Raw genomic sequence first — 20,676 nt, 5'->3', positions numbered from 1 at the left:
ACACACACACACACACCTAGACTAGCTCTCACACCAGTGCAGGAACATATGTCACCCCCCACTCCTCTGAGAATCAGTGTAATTAATCAGACCCCAAGATGCAGCCTGTGTGTTCGACAAACGTGTGTCCTTGTGTGCTCTCACACACACACACACACACACACACACACACACACACACACACACATTCATGCGCAGCACAACAGACAGAACGCAGCAGAGACAGACATACTTGGAGAAATAGTTTCTATGCTTCTGTTGTATCTTTTCTTAGCCCTCAATGTTCTTGCACTGTGCAGTACCTGTCACATTGCCTATTTGCATTATCCCATTTTGGGCGGGAACCCCTTTTGGTGTTTTAAACATGTTATAATTTAGCTATTGAACAAAAGCAGCTGCTATTTTTGAAAAATCGTTAAAATGTGCCCCAAATTTTTTTTGATTTTTTAATTTCGACGTCGGGTCTGAATGGTTTATGCATCCGCTCACTATTTCAGTGCGCTGGCTTGTGGCAGCTGTAGCCGCATCTCATTGGTCTGTCTGCATTTCTCCAAAACACTCAAAATATAGCAGACCTACAAGCTCGTAGCGCGCCACTCGGTGGCGTGCTATGAGCTTGTAGATCTGCTATCTACAGAGTTCATGTCTTCTCTTTTACTTTCTCTCTTCCGTTGGAGTTGTCGGTAACACTTTCTGCTTATTATGATGTTACTTTGAACAATTAGCAGTGTATGATCGTTCACAGTGGTGGAAGGTAACTGAGTAGGTACATGTACATGTTACTTAACGTAAGTAAAATGTTGAGGTATTTGTACTTTACTTGAGTATTTCCAATTACGGATCCAAATATTGTACTTTTACTCCACTACATTTATTTGAAAACTTTAGTTAGTTTGTAGATTTTTGGATATTATTACCATATGCATTTTGCCCATTTGAAAATAGCCGATCTACAAGCTTGACCTTCTGCATAATAAGAGTACTGTCTACTTTTGGTATTTTTGTACTTTTACTCAGGTACGTTCTGAATTCCAGACTTTCACTTGTAACAGAGTATTTCTATATTATACAGTATTGATACTTTGATACCTAACTAAAAAAATATAGGTACTGATTGTTCACTTTTCAATATTGTAAACTTTTTAACTAATGACACTGGAGACGAGTAACGCGCACAGCAGCAACGCACTCAGCCCTAATTAGAGAGTCTCTTCTATCCTACACTGAAGCATTAAGATGACACTCTTCATTCAGGATTACTGTAATTGGCACAATTATTGCAATTTGGTCTCAATTACGTGTCGAGATGAAGTGTGCCATTCCACAGCACAATCGTCCCGATTCCCTTTCATGAGAAATCCTCTAATAAGCCCTTAAACATGCGCCGCCATGAAAGGGAGAGATCCATTTCGTCACTCACGGAGATTACTTTTGATCTTCCTCTGCCCTTGAGAACGAGAAGTCTTTTCTCGTTGCCCATTAGTATTAACACGTCATCATTATCACGTTGGCCACTTGTCGAGATTCCACGTTACGAATGCTGCAAATGCTATGGAGGGCTTTTCCCTCTGGCTATCTCCCTCCACTGAGGGAGCCTTTTGTCCCTCCGCTAAACCCCTCCAGGAGGCATTTTCTGGTGGAAGAGACGGGACTAGAAGTGGTAATTCGATGGCTCAATGCGACGCCGTTTGCCAAGAGGCCCTAAAGCGTGTGTGAATTGTAAAGCTGGTGCAAGGCCATCTATTTTCTCTCCCGATAGAGCTCGGGAGGCACTGTCCCTCGTAGGAGATGGCTTCCTCATTGGGTTTACAGACTGTGTGTCGCTGACGAAACCTGACTGATCTCCAGATAGGATGGAGAGAGAGAGAGAGAGAGAATTTAAAAACATATCATTTTGTGGGTCTTTGGCACGAAAATGTGTAAAATCGGCCTCTGGTCTTGATTTAAAAACGAGAGAGAAGCAGTTGTGACTGGGATGAGACGAGGACAGAGAGGCGTTGCAGTGGAACACACACACACACACACACTTAGAGAGGGGAGGAGTGATAGAACGAGTAGGGCTGTCACCATTACACATTTAAGTTCACAAATAATTGCGATTAAAGATTTAATCGTGTTTCTGGCATCGGACACTGGAACGTTATGTTCTAGGCTTCGTAATAAAAAAAAGTGCACAGGGCAGATATAACTGAAGGCATTACTAGCAGGTTCTATACTGTAAAATAAATAGTTGAAATGGGCTTACGCCACAAACGCGCCACAAAGTGACCCGTTGACAAAATGACAAAATAATTGCGATTATCTCAAATGACGATTATGTAATAAATTGTGACAAGCCTAGGTTAGAGAGGGGAGGAGGGAAGGAGCGACAGGGTTAGAGGAGGAGGAGGAGGAGGAGGGAAGGAGCGACAGGGTTAGAGGAGGAGGAGGAGGAGGAGGGAAGGAGCGACAGGGTTAGAGGAGGAGGAGGGAAGCAACCACAGAGGAGGAGGAGGAGGAGGGAAGCAACCACATAGGTTACAGAGGAGGAGAGGAGGAGGAGGAGGAGGGAAGCAACCACAGAGGAGGAGGAGGAGTGAAGGGAGTTGCAGCCATCGCAGAAGGAGGAGGAGAGGCGAGGAGGAGGCAGGGCCGCGCAGGCCCTCAGGGGTAAACTGAGGTGAAGGAATTACGGGCGCTTTGGAATTCCAGCGCGGATCGGACCATAAGTCTGCAGCGGTCCGCCGCACAGCGATACCGTCACAGGATCCGATCTTGGCGGCGACTCAGGTGTGTGCGTTCTGAAAGCCTCAGGTGATGATGCGGCCGCTCAGAGCTGAGGTGGGACTGTGTCCAGGTGGCGCGCTCTGATCTCACACACACACACACACACACACACACACACACACACACACACACACACACACACACACACACACACACATCCGCTCCTGGCTCTCACATGGCCATATTTATACAGTGGGAGTGGTCCTGGTGCCGCTGGTCCCATCCTACCCATCTGTCACACTGTGTGTGTGTGTGTGTGTGTGTGTGTGTGTGTGTGTGCGTGTGCGTGCGGCCCACACACTCGACCCTCCATCCCTCAGGTGTTTGGCTGTGGTGACTAAAGTAGGAATCAGACTCAGCCAGCTCCACCACCAAACTCCCACTGAGCAGCTCCGAACGGTCAAAAACAAAAACAACCGCCAAGGCATATACAGGTGGGAGTGGGCAGCCATTTGTGTGTGTGTGTGTGTGTGCGCACGCACGCACACGTACGTGCACAAGGACCCTTCGAGGTCAAAGCGAACGTCATGTAGCATTCTTTGTTTGCAAATCCTTAAAGCCTTTTCATTGCTGCTCATAAGCCGAGGTTGAAGGATTAAGCTAATTGGTCTGAAACAAGAGAACTAGACTCTGGCTCCTTTTCCATTTCTTTTTTTTGGGGGGGGGGGGGGGGGGGGAGAGGAGAGGAAAAGGCTTCTTTTTACAAAGCACAGTGAATCATTTAGAATGATCTACAAGCCTTTATCATACCTCTGGGAGCCGCTAGTAGTGTAGACGTTCCATTAGTGATGACAAGCTGAAATTACTTTTAAATGATGATGTGACGACGTTATGCAGGCAACAGAAAATGACCAATAAAGGAAGTAAACTTCCATTTGTTTTCGGCGCATGTGTCTATGAGAGAGAGAGAGAGAGAGAGAGAGAGAGAGCAAGCTATTATGAGGGAAACGGTGAAATACTGGAGGATGCGGCGTGACTGACGGAAGAGATTGTGAAAGTAATATCTAGGCAACAAGAAAGTCCTCCTTTTTGTTCAGGTATCTGTGCCATTGTGCCACCATAGAAGATGAAGAAGTAGAGATTAGAAGCGTGTGGGGATTCACAATGGAGGGCCTTTGCTGTGTGTGTGTGTGTGTGTGTGTGTGTGTGTGTGCTGATGTGACTTGTGCCTTGGTGGTGGTAGAAGGTGGCAGGCAGGTTATAAATAGCATTGTGGGGGGGATGGGAGGAGGGAGGGGGGGGGGGCTGACCTTTAAGTGGGCACTGAGACTCGTCTCAAAGCCACAAAGAGTGCCCTGGGCGCACTTGATCTTCAGTTGCACGCGAGCACGCATGTATTGTACATGCATGCATACATACGGGCACACGGCAAGCCCCAGACGGCCACTTTGATGTGCCAGTCTGGGTCCTCAAAGGTCAATGGAGGTCAGCACGTGTGTGTGTGCGCCTGTGTGTGTGTGTGTGTGTGTGTGTGTGTGTGTGTGTGTGTGTGTGTGCGTGCGCGCACGTTTGTTTCTTTGTTTCAGGAAGAGGTGACTGTAGAGATAAAGGATGTGTGCAAAGCAAGAAGCGCTCCCGGAAATGCTGCTCTCTCTCTCTCTCTTGCACGCCCTCTCTTTCTCTCGCACGGCCCTGGAGAGGCGAGCCGGAGGAATTAGCCTATACAGGCAGAATGAAGGATCACTGAGTCCTCTTTCCCCCTCCCCGTTTCTGCTTTAAAAGCAGCTTTTAATTCTGCCCATGATCTCTGCAGCCAGCCACTGTACAGCTTAAGGATTCTTTAAGCTATCAGATTTGTATGCTTGGGCTTTCGTTAGAACGACATGGTGTGTATGTTCTGGGGGAAGTTCTCTGATAATCGGCCTCATGCTTAAGGCTTCGCTCTCTGCTTCTTACTCACACATGAAGTGCAGGGGAGCACAGATTCCAATCATCGGCACCCAGTTTCTTACTATGCCCTCTCTCCCTCTCTCTCTCTCTCTCTCTCTCTCTCTCTCTCTCTCTCTCTCTCTCTCTCTCTCTCTCTCTCTCATGCACGCTTGCTCTTTCGATTACTGCTCATCCTTCCCCCAATCCATATTTCTGATGAGGCAGTATATTTTTAATAAAGTTAACTGGAGGATTAGTGGCCAGGCTGTTTTTCAGCCTCATTGACAATCAGGAGGATCAGCCTCTTAATGACACTAGACCACAAGGTCCATTACATCCTCTGCATCCCAACATGTTTTCCCTCCAGAGGACGAGCAGACTCGTCTTTTTAGCGAAGCGGTCGTCCGCCCTGCCCCAAAACCCTGCGTCATGTCGGCCGGTCGCTGGGACGACCGGACGCCGAACCGTGCGTTCTCCACGGCTCAATTAATGTCAAGAATGCCTCTTTCCATTACCATTTAGCCCTCGCTAACTGTAGCCGCGGTCCAGGGATGCTCCAGATATCGCCATTAATCTCTCCTGACTCCACTACGGCCCCGTAGAATACTCAGAAAAAAAAACCCCTCTCACATAAATCACTAGAGCTCTTGAGGTTTCACGTTGTGATATTCGTCAAGAACTCGTGGGCTTTAGTGGCTGTGAACGGAGGGTTCAACTAAGGTTTTTGGGGTCTGGAACAGGGTGGTTCGGGATTCTTTTTTTTTCCCTGTCTTTTGCGCCACACATGAGTTTAATCAACATTTCAGAGAAATGCAGCGTCCCGGTTTCACCAAGAGGCCGCTTGGGTTTTTTTTTTATCAGCCTAGTGTGTTTCCCATTAGCCTGCTTGTCTCTGCGGTCCGCTCAGGGATGCAAAGGTCCAGCTTTAAGTACGGAGGAATGGCAATTACTGGCCAAAGCTCTGCCACGAATGTATACGGTAACCAGAGACATGTCATGAGATGTGTCAGTTGGCAGTGGCGTGACCCGGAGGCCACAGAAGGCGACAGAAAGAGAGAGAGAGGGGAGGATGCATGTGCAACTCCAAGCATTTGAATCAAATCAAATTGTGTGTGTGTGTGTGTGTGTGTGTGTGTGTGTGTGTTTTGTTAAGTAGACACAGGACATGGCGTCGTCTAAAGTGAAAACATATTCATGCTCTCCCTTTCTGCCTTCGGGTGTGGGGTGGGGGGGGGGGATAAGGGCTTGGCAGAGCCCTTCCGTAACAATAACCTCTCTCAGTGTTGATGCTCCCGAGTCCATACGCGCCAGCTTGCGGGCCCTCTGTCTGCTGCCCGCTGTGTGCCCATGGAGAGAGGGGCCTCCTCGGGTTCAGCCACCCACCCACCCAGCCTGGCAGACATGTTGTGCCAAGCAGCTTTCGACACGACTCGGGGGGGCCGTGAGAGGAATGCAATGAACCTGTTGTGGGTGTTGGCCCCCGGGTTGGCTGAAGCTTTGCCCACGCGCCGCTGTTCCGGTCCCCGACAATATATCTGTCGTCGATTCTCTTTTTTTATAAGCCAATCTCTCTCTGTCTCTCTCACTCGCTCTCCTGTTCCCTCTTTCCCTCTCTCTCTCTCTCTCTCTCTCTCTGTCTTTCTTTCCTGGTCCCCTTTACGGAGAGGTTTGGCTGCACAGCCGCCATGCACCTCTTTTGTGGCCAAACGGCGTCCTCCGTCCGTGGCACAGAGGGTTGGCTGTGTGAAGCCATGTCAAGTGGCTCCATTCAGACATCCAGCAGCCAGCGGAGAGAGGGATGGGATGGGGTGGCGGGCTGGCGGCTCTGGGGGAGTTCACAGGGGATAGAGACATGAATTCTGCCCGTCTCCTCCAGTCAGTCAGCTGCAGCGTGTGGGAGGTTGAGAGGCAGAAGAAAGGCCTGCAGCGCTGCAGTGGGCTTTGGGACCTATTAGCATTTGGATAAGAGCTCAGAAGGCCTCACAGACACTGTATGACTATGTACGGACGGGGCTCTATAAGCGGCTGCTACTGCCGCGGCGTTAAGCCGCCGGTCTCCCGTCAATGGGGCCCTTTGTGTTGGTGGAGCGGCTACAGGGAGGCCTGCTGCACTTTATCTACGCTTGTCCTCAATCTGTTTAGCCCGTTTGGGCCTGACGTCGACATTTCAAAAAATATATTTTATGGAAAAAAAACATGTTTCTATGTCGGTTGTTCTCAAACATATTCATGTCAAGGAACCCCAAATATATATGATATATTGGCCGCTGACCCCCCATCTGAAAATATGTAGTTCCAGGGACCCCTCTCTGTAGCAAAGATTTGAGTTGAAAACTCGCTCTGAAAGAACATATATTCAAAGATTTCAGGCACATTTTCACGATTTTTCAAAAATAGCAGACCTACAGGCTCGTAGCGCGCCACTCGGTGGCGCGCTACGAGCTTGTAGATCTGCTATTTTTCAATAGCTAAAGCATAACATGATGCTAACACCAAAATGGGGTTCCCGCCCAAAATGGGTTAAAAAGTAACGCGCCGGCTTCCTCTGCCGCTGAAACCAGAGCATCCATCTTGTCAACCCGGTGACTGATGTGCTGATAAGAATGACTTTGTTCATCACGCCTAACTCATCATGCTACACTGTGAAGGAATGGCTGATGGCGTCAGAAGCGATTAGCATCAATTACTCGATGCCCACGCCAACCACTCATCATCAATTGACTCGGAAAGACGTCCCCTTGAAGTGGTTAAAGTCTCAGGGGGGACATATTGCCGTTGTCTGTTAAACAGCAGATGAACGACGTTACCTAAACACGCTGGCAGGGCACAGCGAAGGCTAAGGCAATTCGTTAGTTCATTAGTTCCTCTTCCGTCTTCCTCTCCTTCCTTTGAACAAGCCGCCCTTTTATCCTATAATTCTTTTCTATAGTCATGTCTTTAAAAAAAGCACATATCTTCTAGTCATCCAGGCGCAGGTCCATATCTAATGATCTAATCTCCTTAAGCCATTCTCTCATTGTCCTGGAATGGCCGGTAGTGTGGCCAGTGCGACCTGCTGACCATGTCCTCCGGCCAGCTGGGGACCTATGCCTGTGTGTGTGTATCTCTCTATCTGGGCATATGACTCTGTGATCAATGCCTTCTTCTCATTCTCCTCACCAGGCCCCTATAGTTGCCTTTGGAAGATGGCCGCCATCTGCGTAGCCGTGTGTTTGCGCGGTATTGCAGCACGCCAGAGCAATTATTGACCTTATGCAGACTGTGGCCATCTTGCCAGCAGGGTGGTAAACTAGCCGCAAATTTCCATTGACAGCCCATACATCCAAATGGAAAAGTCCTATCTAATTGTTCCTTATGGCGGAGCATTCCGCCATAAGGAACAATTAGATAGGACTTTAGATGTAATAGCCTTCCGCTCCTGTCGGAATGCTCCGTCAGATTAGCTTTATTATTGATATCAAACCGGATCGCTGATTTCTATTTTTTCAATATTATTTTGGCTCGGCCTTTCCTTCCTTATCGATCCTAGACTGGATCGCGCATGCACGCTGCTGTCCACCTCCCATTATACAGGCAGACTAAAGGCTGAATAACTCCTAATCTACGGAGCTCTCCATGGTTTGGTCAATTAGCGCGATGTTCGGAGGTCTTTGCTGATTATCCGGTGGTCTAGATGGAAACATTGGTGCTTTCTAGAGCAAGGATGGCTATATTTTAGCTCGCTAGCATTGACACTATTTATTTAGCACAAGATGGACGCCCACAACATCCGTTTCTGTGCTGTGTGCGCAACCTCTAAATCGCCCCCACAGACTGTGGCAGTCAGAAGTTGGATTTGCGTCCAGCTGGTGGCAGTGAACCTGTTAAACGACGTCAAACTCACCAACATTTCAGCTGTACGAAAAGCTTGAATTTATATCCTCTTTCTATCTGAAAAGTGTTCGTTTCAAAAATGAACTGTAGACATGTTAAGGGTTGTAGTTTGGAAGTGCTCGTTGGATATCACTCAACGGCCCTGCGTACCACCCGTTTTGAATTTGCACAATGCAGTTGGCAGCAGGACGTTGAAAAGCAACCACTTCCAAACTCCGACACAAAGAAATCACCTGCAAGGAATTTCTTGACAGAAAGTAGCTCATAAAGCAATTCACCGCTGGAAGAAACTGCAGTCACTCAATGTTAATAGTATTTGTAGTAGATAACAGTAGCACAATTTCAATTTTGCACCCTATGGCTAGAAAAATAATTATGTCTGTGTGCTTGAATGGATTACTGAGTTCCTACAATGCCCATAATGCTTTAGTGCACTTCCCTCTAGCTCCTTGTGCTGAGGGGGGGGGGGGGGGGGGGGCTGCATGAAGGTGTGACTTTCAGGAAGGAAGCGAGACCACATTTTCATGACAGCTTTTTGGTCATGAACTTGGCGTCATGACTAAAATATATAAAAACTAGAAAAAGTGCCCTTCCGGGCACAGGTCTCCACCAGGTTATCCACAGATCCGTGCAGTTAGAGGTAAAAACACTTTTCGGCCAGTTATAGCGCCACCTTGAGGCTGAGTTGAAATTGTTCATGTGGCATTTTGTCCTCGGCCTAGTGGGAATGTGGGTGCACAATTTCACGGAAATCACGCGATGTGTTCATGATTTGCAGCATTTTGTTTGAAACTGAGCACTCCTGTGAACTTTGGAAGCCAATCTTAACCAATCAGGATGGAGTGTGAGAAATATGAAAGACCGGTTTGGTTGAATGGCTCTAGAGAGACTGTGTACCAATTTGCGTGATGTTTGGACAAAATCTGTAGGTGTGCTGTGCAAAAACCTGTTTTGCACAAAGCGGCCTCCTGGTGGCGCTATAACAGGCCGTTCTGGAAAGTTTGGGGCAGAGGTTCATGGTTGGCATCCAGGGAGTGTGTGTGCAAAATTTGGCATCGACCGGGTTAACGGTGGCTGAGATTAGCTGGTCACAGACGGACACACGGACACACGGACACACGGACGGACGGACGGAGTGCAAAACATACTCTCCCCATGCCTTCGGCTGGTGGAGACAACAAACATATTACACCCCAGGAAAGTGTTTCTTGTGTCCTAAACAACATTAACAGTTTGACTCCATAAAACGCGTAACCCGCATTTTAATCAAATATCCTACGCTGCCGAGATTGTTGTATTACCTTTAGAGCATACGCTGAATTATTTGGGCTTTTGATCCGTGAAAATCCGGCGAAAAAAGCTTCCTCCGTTTGTTATGAACGATTGCACCAACCGCCATCTTGGTGCGCCCGGAAGACCGCAGCACAAGACCCGCCTCCATGAGGAATTGTACCCCATTCATTTGCATTGGCCTCAATTTCCCAGAAGCCCTAGCAGCCCTTGCAAAAGGGGTGACGTGGCCCTTTAACGAAGCAGTGAGAATATAGGCTGCTTTTTTTATCATGTAATTAATTCAAAACAGCGTTGACAATATCAAGTGCTTATCTGAGCTTTGATGTAAACATTTAAATTAACTTTGCATCAGCAATTATGTTCATGTACAGTTGCAACTTCCTAATTATGACGTTCAGATTTGATCCAGGTCTAATTTAGGAACCACCTTCTTCGTAAAAACATTCGGCTGAGTACTATGTTGGATTGTACTATAAAAGGCTTTTGATTCCTTAGAAAATATATTCAAGGGTGTTCTCAGTATAGGGAGAGGAAGTGCCCTGTGTGCGTGCGTGCGTGCGTGCGTGCGTGCGTGCGTGAGTCACTGGCTCCTGTTGGTCTGTGTCCATAGACCCACAAATAAACAGCAGTAATCCAGCTGGAAACGGGGGAAACAGCAGCACCAGATCCTCTCTCTCTCTCTCTCTCACACGGTCTGCACACGGGTTAATGTTGCAGTTCATGGGAAAATGGAATCGGACGCACACCGCTGCATGAACACGGATCACGTGCGCTCTGCGGACACGCACACTTTCCCTCATTTGTAGCCCTTGATGAATTGGCCCATTCTGGCTGTCTCACAGGTGTTGCCCCGCTGTGGATAATTGGACAGTTGTTGTTTCTGTCTCTCTTCATGGACATGTGTGTGTCTTTTGGAGTTCAGCTTGTAACGTGCATGTGTGTGCGTGTGTACAGTGTGTGTGTGTGTGTGTGTGTGTGTGTGTGTGTGTGTGCGTGCGTGCGTGTGTACAGTGTGTGTGTGTGTGTGTGTGTGTGTGTGTGTGTGTGTGTGTGCGCGTGCGTGCGTGTGTACAGTGTGCGCACGCGTGTCATTGTCGGGCCCCTTCCTGCCAGTCTCCCCAGCGGAGGTCATGTGAGTTGGGTGGGGATTCGGACGAGGAGGAGGAGGAGGAGGAGGGGGGGGGGGGGGGGGGAGAGAGGAGGAGAGGAGGAGGAGGAGGAGGAGGAGGAGGGGTCATCCGTGTGCCAAGTTATGGAGCCTCCTTGACCTTTTTGGGTCTGGTTAAAGGTTCCTAGAAGAACACACACTAGGAGGCTTTGTCCACTGGAGCACAGCTGTGCCTCTCGGTCCTCTGCATGCGCTCACAAGCAGCTACGCTCTCCTGTCTGTCTGTCTGTCTGTCTGTCTGTCTGCCTGCCTGCCTGCCTGCCTGCCGTGTTGGTTGGTCTGGGTTGTAAGTATAGGATTGTGACCCGGTCGGAACTGTCCGAGATTGAAGAACCGTCTGGAATCGGTATCGGTATTTTTCTGGGAACGTTGTTTTTAATCACACTGTCAGAGATGGCATGTTGGATTGACGTCTGCTATACAAATCACTATACCAGTGGTTCTCAAACGCTTACATTTCACTCTGAGAATGTACAAATGGAACCAAATGGACCCTTATGGGTTTTATTTATACCCTCTCAGAGTTACAGTCCTATGAGGGACTGTGAAGGAATCAGACCGTTCAAAGGGAATCGTTAAAATCCTAAAGGTTCCCAACCCTAGTTGTACGATGGGTGAGATGGGTGGGTTTTCCCACCCATCTCGGCCGGTCTCATGCCGGTCCTTTCATTTCGGCCGGTCTCTGCCGAGATGTGACGCGCTCCCACCATCAGGACAGCGAATAAGATGGTGAAGCAGTGGTATGAGGGTTAGGGATGGAGCTCGATAACCGATACCCGATAAAATCCGATAACAAGCTTATCGAGTACCCGTTATCAATACGTTTTGGGCTTATCAAGCCTGTTATCGAGCATAGCGGCCCATGTTCAAACAATCATGGCAAGAGGCGATCAAGAAATAAATGTAATCACCCATGCTGGGACAAATATGTCGATCTAAAAGTGTATTGAAGTCTATCTACCAACCAGCGCTGCCAGGGTAAACAAAATAACACTTTGAAGTTTAACAGTTTCTTTAATATATATGTTTTTTTAAATGTTTTTTTTTGTGGCCTTTATTTATGGAGGGACAGACAGTAGGCTGACAGGAAATGGGGAGAGAGATGGGGGGGGGTGACATGCAGTAAAGGCCGTCGGGAACGGGAGTCGAACCCGCGGCACACTGCCAGACTGGATTACCAGCCAAGGTGCCTGGACCGCTGAGCCATGGCCCAGGCCTTTAACCCATTCTGAACGGGAACCCATTTTGGTGTTCGCATCATGTCGTGCTTTAGCTATTTAAAAATAGCAGATCTACAAGCTCATATCGCGCCACCGAGTGGCGCGATACGAGCTTGTAGGTCTGCTATTTTTGAAAAATCGAAGAACGACTGACATAGAAACATAGCTTTATCAGAAAACTGTCAGGATGTAGAAGACGTTTATAGAATCTGATCTCGGTCAGAATGGGTTAATATTATTTTATTGGTAAAAAGGTCAATTGCCTGTTTGAATGTATATACTGTCTTTTCAGAATTTGTCTCCCGTCTTTCCACAAAATAATAGAAAATGCTCGATAGTGGGCTCGATAAGAATCCGGCTCGATAAGCCTGATCGATAAGGTGATCGTTATCAATAAAAGATTAACGAGCTCCATCCCTAATGAGGGTAGAGCCGGGTAATGTTAACAAAACGTATTTGTGGATCACACACAGATACTCAGTGACGTCTTCAATGTTTTGTTTTTCTTTCACTGTTATTAATGTTCATGTACCTATCGATGTATCCGCTGAAATCTCCAATGTCTTGAGTTGGCAGCATGGGTTCAGAAGTGTACAAGTCTCCACCATTGTTCTCTGAGCCGTCCCCAGCTGTGCATTGCAGTTATCTGAGCCTCATTGTGTCAGGATTCTGTTTGGGTCCATTTTCGGCTCGCCGGCCAGTAAACTAGATTATCTTAGCTATAGCTGCTAGTTGATCAGCAACAACACACTGAACGCCCCCCAGCCCAGAGGCTGACCTCAGATCAGCAACAACACACTGATCGCCCCCCCAGCCCAGAGGCTGACCTCAGATCAGCAACAACACACTGATCGCCCCCCCAGCCCAGAGGCTGACCTCAGATCAGCAACAACACACTGATCGCCCCCCAGCCCAGAGGCTGACCTCAGATCAGCAACAACACACTGATCGCCCCCCCCCCCCCCCCCAGCCCAGAGGCTGACCTCAGATCAGCAACAACACACTGATCGCCCCCCCAGCCCAGAGGCTGACCTCAGATCAGCAACAACACACTGATCGCCCCCCCCAGCCCAGAGGCTGACCTCAGATCAGCAACAACACACTGATCGCCCCCCCCAGCCCAGAGGCTGACCTCAGATCAGCAACAACACACTGATCGCCCCCCCCCAGCCCAGAGGCTGACCTCAGATCAGCAACAACACACTGATCGACCCCCAGCCCAGAGGCTGACCTCAGATCAGCAACAACACACTGATCGCCCCCCCAGCCCAGAGGCTGACCTCAGATCAGCAACAACACACTGATCGCCCCCCCAGCCCAGAGGCTGACCTCAGATCAGCAACAACACACTGATCGCCCCCCCCAGCCCAGAGGCTGACCTCAGATCAGCAACAACACACTGATCGCCCCCCCAGCCCAGAGGCTGACCTCAGATCAGCAACAACACACTGATCGCCCCCCCCCCAGCCCAGAGGCTGACCTCAGATCAGCAACAACACACTGATCGCCCCCCAGCCCAGAGGCTGACCTCACCTTGGCTTAGCAAGCAAACATGCAGAGGACGGTGGTGATGGTGCTAATCAACCAATCAAGCCACAGAAAGGCCGGCCGTTGTTCGCCCAGTAAAACAGATCAGAGTGGGGGAAATACCCGGCTAGAAATCCCGGAATTCGCAAAAGCATAGCAGCAGATGGGGATGTGGGGAAATACAGGCACGCATTGTTGTTGCAGTGGAGGGAAGGTTATTGGGATTGATGTGCGGACCGAACTGGGACGGACCCTGTGAGAGAGAGAGAGAGAGAGAGATGAAGGGAGAGAGAGAGAGGAACTGGCAGTACTTAAGTACAGTACTTAAGTACAGTACTTGAGTACAATTTTGAGGCATTTGTACTTTACTTGAGTATTTGCAATATCCACTACTTTTACTTCTACATCTTCACTACATGTCAGAGGCAAATATTGTACTTTTACTCCACTACATTTATTTGAAAACTTTAGTTACTAATTGCTTTGTAGATTTTGATTATCATTACAAAACGTACATTGAACACTTCAGCCCTATATACATTTCGGCCATTTTGAAAATAGCAGATCTACAAGCTCACAATGCGTCGCGATGTGACGCATTGTGAGCTTGTAGATCAGCTATTTTCAAAATATTTGTATACATTTGAAAACGTTAAAAGGGACACTGCATAGTGTACTTTTTGTACTTTAGGTACATTTGGATGTCAGTACTTTTGTACTTTTACTCGGTTACATTTTGAATTCCGGACTTATACTTAAGGCTCATACATAGTCTGGATTTTCGGTGGTGAGGTGACCACCGAACTACAACATGACATCACTGAGCCGCGGTGAAGAGCAAACCACCGCCACCGCTCCAGCCCTTCTCTCTGTTTTTACTCACCACCGCTCCACGTTATTTCAGCTCCGGTGGTCAGCTCACCACCGAACATCCAGACTATGAATAGGCCTTTAGTTGTAACGGAGTAGTTCTACATTGCAGTGTTGATACTTTTACTTAAGTATAGAACAATGGAGTACTTTTTCCACCAATGGAGAGAGATGAAGAGAGAGAGAGAGAGAGAGAGTGGAGGGACTGGAGGGGGGGAGGGAGATGATTGGAGAGACTGGAGGGGGGGAGGGAGATGATTGGAGGGACTGGAGGGGAGGAGGGAGATGATTGGAGGGACTGGAGGGGGAGGGAGATGATTGGAGGTTACTGGAGGGGGGAGGGAGATGATGAAAAGGACAAACGCCTGCTCTCAGCTCCCCCGTCCATCTGATAAGAGTCTGCTGATGAATGGCCCATGTCGTGAATAACTCCCAGTTTCATATTTTCATGTCTGAATGATAGGATTAAGTAGATCCAGTGATTGTCTGCCAGGCTGGTTAGTTCCCCTCATATATCTGGCCAAATGTCCCACCGGGCCCTGATGGAGATTTCCTTCTTCAACCCTGTGTGGCTGAAATTGAATTTCCTGTCCCAAAACATGTTGACGCCAATCACTTCAAGCAAGACCCACTACTGTACTCAAATTAGATGATTTGTGTGTTAGTCTGAAAACACTAGCGTTTCTTGTTGCTGTATCTGTATTGCCAATCTAACAGAGGAAAACGATTAAAAAGTACATGACCTGAAAGCAGTCGCAATGCAATGCAGTGTTCCTTTATTTAAGTTTATTCCCTTTATACATCATCGTTGGGGAATACAAGCTAATAGAAACTGAAGGCTTTCTAGTCCTGAAAAGTTGCAAATCGAAAATGGAAGCCATCGTTCTCACGATAATGAAAATCTAAACATTTTTGTTTAAAGAATAATCTGCCTAATGATGATGTCACTGGAAGACGGTTTCTAAACTGCCCACAGCCCTCCTATGAGGCACAGACTGAGTAGAAAAAAATCGTGCCATTTTATCATGATTATTAGTGAGGACCTATTATATGAAGATGGGTTGAAAAGTGGTGAAGTGGTCCTTTAAGATACTTTTTCTGGCCTTAAGTAAGGAAAAGCTCAACGGAACCATTGCGTGTATTTAAAGTTTCCGCAGTTGGACAACATCTTTCAAGCTAACATTAGGCTACACATTATATATGGTTAAGTTATTGAGTGTTTTTTTTCTCTCTCTCACATCATTTTGTACAGTTAATATGTAATGAATGTTGTGTTTTCTGCTGTTTGGAGAGAAAAAGACTATAAACAACGCGACATGATGGAACCATGTCTAAACGTGGCCTGTTTACTCAGAGGATAACAAACGTTGCCCCTAAACTGTTGCGGCAGCAGCTCATGACGCGCTTCCCCCCTCCGTCTGCTGCTTTAGCTAAATGACTCTGATTGTCATCTTTCTCAGGTTTCCTCCTCTGCTGAGAAAAGATAACATCCCTCGCTCTATCTGTTCCCTAACATCCTCCCCTACATTTCTCTATCTGCCCTTCTCCAAATCCACTTATCTCTCTGCTCTCATGTTGATGATGACCGTTGTGTACCCCCCCCCCCCCACGCACCCATAGATATGTATCTGCCATCTCAACAACCACTCGCTATTTCCTCTTTTTTCTATTCTCGTCAGAATGTCACGCTTTTGCATTATCAACGATTTTCTATTCTCAAGTCAAAACATGGTGGCATTCATGATGTTTCTTGTGCATTTCCCGCTGGCACGCTTGCGTTTTATTAAGATAATGTAACCGTGTCACTTCTAACTCAGAAACCCAGACGCTTTTATTTCCAGGGAGAGAAAAAGAAAAAGTCTGGGTCTGAGTCGACCACTTCAAATCGGCATAGAGTAGCGCAAACGTCGATCACTCTCTGCTGATTTCTGATCGTCTGCACCTTTGTTAACCCCTTTTGGTGTTAGCATTATGCTATGCTTTAGCTATTGAAACATAGCAGATCTACAAGCTCATAGCGCGCCACCGAGTGGCACGCTATGAGCTTGTAGGTCTGCTATTTTTGAAAAATCAAAGAACCACTGACATAGAAACATAGCTTTTTCAGAAAACTGTCAGGATGTAGAAGACATTTTTTTAATCTGATCTCAGGTCAAAATGGGTTAAATTGACGCACACACGTACACACACACACACTCCTCTCTCTCTCTGTCGCTCCAACTAATTAGTCTCATGTCGCACAGCTGCGTTTAGATTCTCCCTGCCTATGCCACAGAAAGCATAGGTGGACCCCAGGCTACTTCTAACTCTCTCCCCCATTTCCTCCCATTATTAAGAATCTCCAAGAACATCCCCGCCACCAAGGACGTGGAGCCCCTGCTGGAGATCGACGGAGACATCCGCAGCTTCGAGGTGTTCCTGTCCTCCAGGACGCCCGTCCTCACGGCCCGGGACGTGGAGCTGTTCCTCCCCTGCACCGTCAACCTGGACCCCAAACTCAGGGAGATCATCGCAGGTCCGTTACACTTGTCCTCGTCCCCCTGTCACACTCGCATTGAGTTGATGTTGTGATAACTTAATAACACATGCATACACCGGCATTACATACATGCATTGCACACGCACACACGCACACACGCACGCGCACGCACACACACACACACACACACACACACACACACACACATAAAGTTCCAAACACTGATCAGAAGACGGTTACATTGCGGTCAAACCAGATACAACTGCTGCACATGCTTATTAACACAGAGGAGAAAAAAGATAGCACATTGATGACATACTACTACTTGTCATACTACCATTACCACACACACACACACTACATAATACACAAAATACACATCATTCAACAGCATCATTGAAGCCTTCAACTAATCTGAAGCATGGCATCTTTCTGAAAAGGCTCAATGTGTCTGTAGATATGACCTTGCCAGTCACCAAACAAAAATCGCCAAAGAAAGGCCCGGTCTTATATTTACAATTTTATGATGTAAAAGATTGTTGTGTTTGCATACTTTAAGGGCTTATAGGAAGGAAGGCTTATACTGTGTGTATAGGCTCAATATGTCAGTTTGTCACATTCAATAGATCCCGTGATCTTTTGTGGCCAGATGTAATTTCCTGGCGTTTATTAGGACTATAGTAAACCATAAAAAAATAAATCACCATAAAATTGTGTTAAAAAATACATATTTAGCCCCATGCTCGAATGCCCCCGCCCCCCTGTCAAAAACTGCTAAAATCCCTAAAACGAAAGAAAGCAGCAAATGAAAGAAAATTAACACTCACCTTTTAGTTTCTCTAATAACAACCTAAAACGTGAACCTTGGTTGAAAAAAACTAAAGTTGTCCTTTAATCTAAATTGTTAATTTGTTATGTCTTAAGTCATGTCATGACTTGAGAGTTTATTTGAACAATGTAAACTAGTAAATGTCCCCACAAAATTCATGATTTGGGATTAATATAATGTTTGGTTGGTATGGACAAAAGGTTTGATTTATACACACATGAGCTTGTAGATCGGCTATTTTCGGCACGCAACACCAATGTGTTTATGAGTATAAATCACCCAATAGGGTCATGGACTTACAACACAATGACATAGATAGAGGGCTGTTGTCTGTGTGATTAGTTGAATTCAGAGCCAACCCACTGTGGCAGTTGCATTACTCAAAACAAAAACATTGCAGAAGTGGCGACTGCTCCTCAAATCGCCCCACTGTGTACTATATGGAAAGCGAACAATTTGTCCGTCAGCCCTAAATAATAATAAGGTCGCGGCAGTTTCAACTGTCGTGGGCGCTTGTTTAATGACTGTCTCCCTCCCCCGATGCCAATGTTGGGTCCACTGCTGCCTGAGACGTGACAGTGTGTGGTCAGTGTGTGGTCAGTAAAGGATGCTCCAGTGAGTCACCACCGCCAGGCCTAACAGTGCTGTGCACTGTTGTGTTCCAGCACGTCAGCGCCTGCCCAGCCTGCCCTGCACACAGGAGTGTCAATGACACCTAGTGTGATACTGCTGCATCATCGTGTTAGGTGACCGCAGAAAACGTGCGCACACACATGCACGCACGTATGCACACACACACACACACACACAGGCACATACGCGCACACACACACACACACACAGACACACACCAAGGCCGTTCAGTCGAGCCAAAGTTTAGTCAAAGCGGCCACAGCTGACCAAAGCTCGCAAGCAGACGGCCAGCCTGTAAATATAGGGCTTTGAGGCTAAATGTGCGTAGGTGCATAAATACTCGCATAAACGTGTTTATTTGTGCGAGTGTGATTCGCAAGTGTGCTTGCGTGCGTGTGCGCATGTGTGTGTATGCGCGTGTGTGTGTGTGCGTGCGTGCCTCCGCACACGTGCACGCCTCCGTACACGTTCCCCCAGGGACCGGATGGTGACCAACACTACTGCCCAGTCATCCGTCCCCTCCTCCCTCTCTCTCTCTCTCTCTCTCTCTCTCCCCGTGGTCCAGTCCAGTGGCTGTGCTCTCTCGCCCGGTGCCCAGTGTGTCCTCAGTGTGGGCAGTGCTGTCAGCGATACCCACCCAGCGGGCCTGACTCACATCATAAGGCTCCCATTGTGTTCTCCAAGCGGGCCGGATTGGGTCTCACTCGGCCCCGTCATTCAGCAAGCCACTTTTATAACCAGGAGACATGCTGGTGCCTGCTCCCATTTCTGGTCCTCGCTTCTCTGGCCGGCCACACAGAGCCACACTGTTCTGTGCTGTCCCGTCTAGGGCTTATTTAAGTTTTATTCGGAGGGGAGCCGTGGGTGGGTGGGTGCGTGGGTGGGTCGGAGGGGAGCGGTGGGTGGGTGGATGGGTGGGTCGGAGGGGAGCGGTGGGTGGGTGGGTGGGTGGGTGGATGGGTGGGTGCTACCAAAAGCTTGCAGCTTAGTTCTCTGGTCGGCTCTTCTCGGCGCACAATTGGCTTATAGGTGGAAAACAATCGGACAAAGTGTTCGTGGGATGTTCTCTATTAGTTTAAATGCTCTCGAGTAATTCTAATGGTTTATCGTGGTTAAAGGCTCCCAAACCCTAGTGACGTTCCCGCTCAGGTGCAGAGAAGTGGCTGGTTGACGTCACGACGTGTATCGGAGTGGTCGTTCACACCCTCCCGTTAGGGGTCGGCGGCGACGACGTGAACGACCACATGGGAGTATTGGGGAATTGTCGTTCGCGAATAAAAGAATTTGGGAGAAATTGTAAAAAATGTATCAAAAGATAAAAAGAGAGACTTAAGAGGACATGTTCTTTCCTGTCGTATTCCCCAACGTGCCGTGAGAATCAAAGAGAACGCGTCATTTTTTTGACATGCATTATTCTCTACAGATTATCTGCCGTTTGAACCCAGCAGACATGATGACGACGTGAATCTGCACTGAGTGGGTGGATCTGAAAGGTCTTTATAGTCATGGCCAAGGCTTGTTCCCCCCTCAGCATCACAAATCAAAACATTTCTCTCTCTCTCTCTGTCTCTCTCTCTCTCTCTCTCTCTCTCTCTCTCTCTCTCTTTTTCAATTTCAGATGTGCGCGCGGCCAGGGAGCAGATGAACATGGGCGGCCTGACCTATCCCACGCTGCCCATGCAGGAGGCGGCGGGCGGGCCCCGCCCCCAGTCGGGCTACGGCGGCCAGCACGCCGCCGCCTCGGCCTGCTCGCCTACGGGCTCCTTCTCTGGCGGCGTGCTGCCGCCTCCCCTGCAGCCGCACAGCGCCTACTTCAGCGGCATGACGGGCCCCCAGCACCCCTTCTACAACCGGGTGAGACAGACAGACAGACAGACAGGCAGACACACAGACAGACACACAGACAGACAGACATGACGGGCCCGCAGCACCCCTTCTACAACAGGGTGAGACAGACAGACAGGCAGACACACAGACAGACACACAGACAGACAGACATGACGGGCCCCCAGCACCCCTTCTACAACCGGGTGAGACAGACAGACAGACAGACAGACATACATGACGGGCCCCCAGCACCCCTTCTACAACCGGGTGAGACAGACAGACAGACATACATGACGGGCCCCCAGCACCCCTTCTACAACCG

General features: G+C 48.2%; 1 protein-coding gene across 5 annotated transcripts in view; it reads left to right on the top strand.

Annotated features, from left to right (window-relative positions):
• Positions 1 to 20,676, top strand: part of kidins220a (kinase D-interacting substrate 220a) — a 100,060-nt gene that overhangs the window by 56,312 nt on the left and 23,072 nt on the right. For all 5 annotated transcript variants that reach the window (XM_083791997.1, XM_083791996.1, XM_083791995.1 and 2 more), the window contains 2 exons: positions 16,923 to 17,101; positions 20,146 to 20,381. In XM_083791997.1, coding sequence (XP_083648123.1) covers positions 16,923 to 17,101; positions 20,146 to 20,381 — 415 coding nt within the window. The remainder of the gene's footprint in view (positions 1 to 16,922; positions 17,102 to 20,145; positions 20,382 to 20,676) is intronic.

Source organism: Protomyctophum parallelum, assembly GCF_964188405.1.
Source record: "Protomyctophum parallelum genome assembly, chromosome: 20".
Classification (NCBI taxonomy): domain Eukaryota; kingdom Metazoa; phylum Chordata; class Actinopteri; order Myctophiformes; family Myctophidae; genus Protomyctophum; species Protomyctophum parallelum.
Note: the sequence above shows the minus strand (reverse complement) of the source record. Positions and strands in the feature narration are given on the sequence as shown.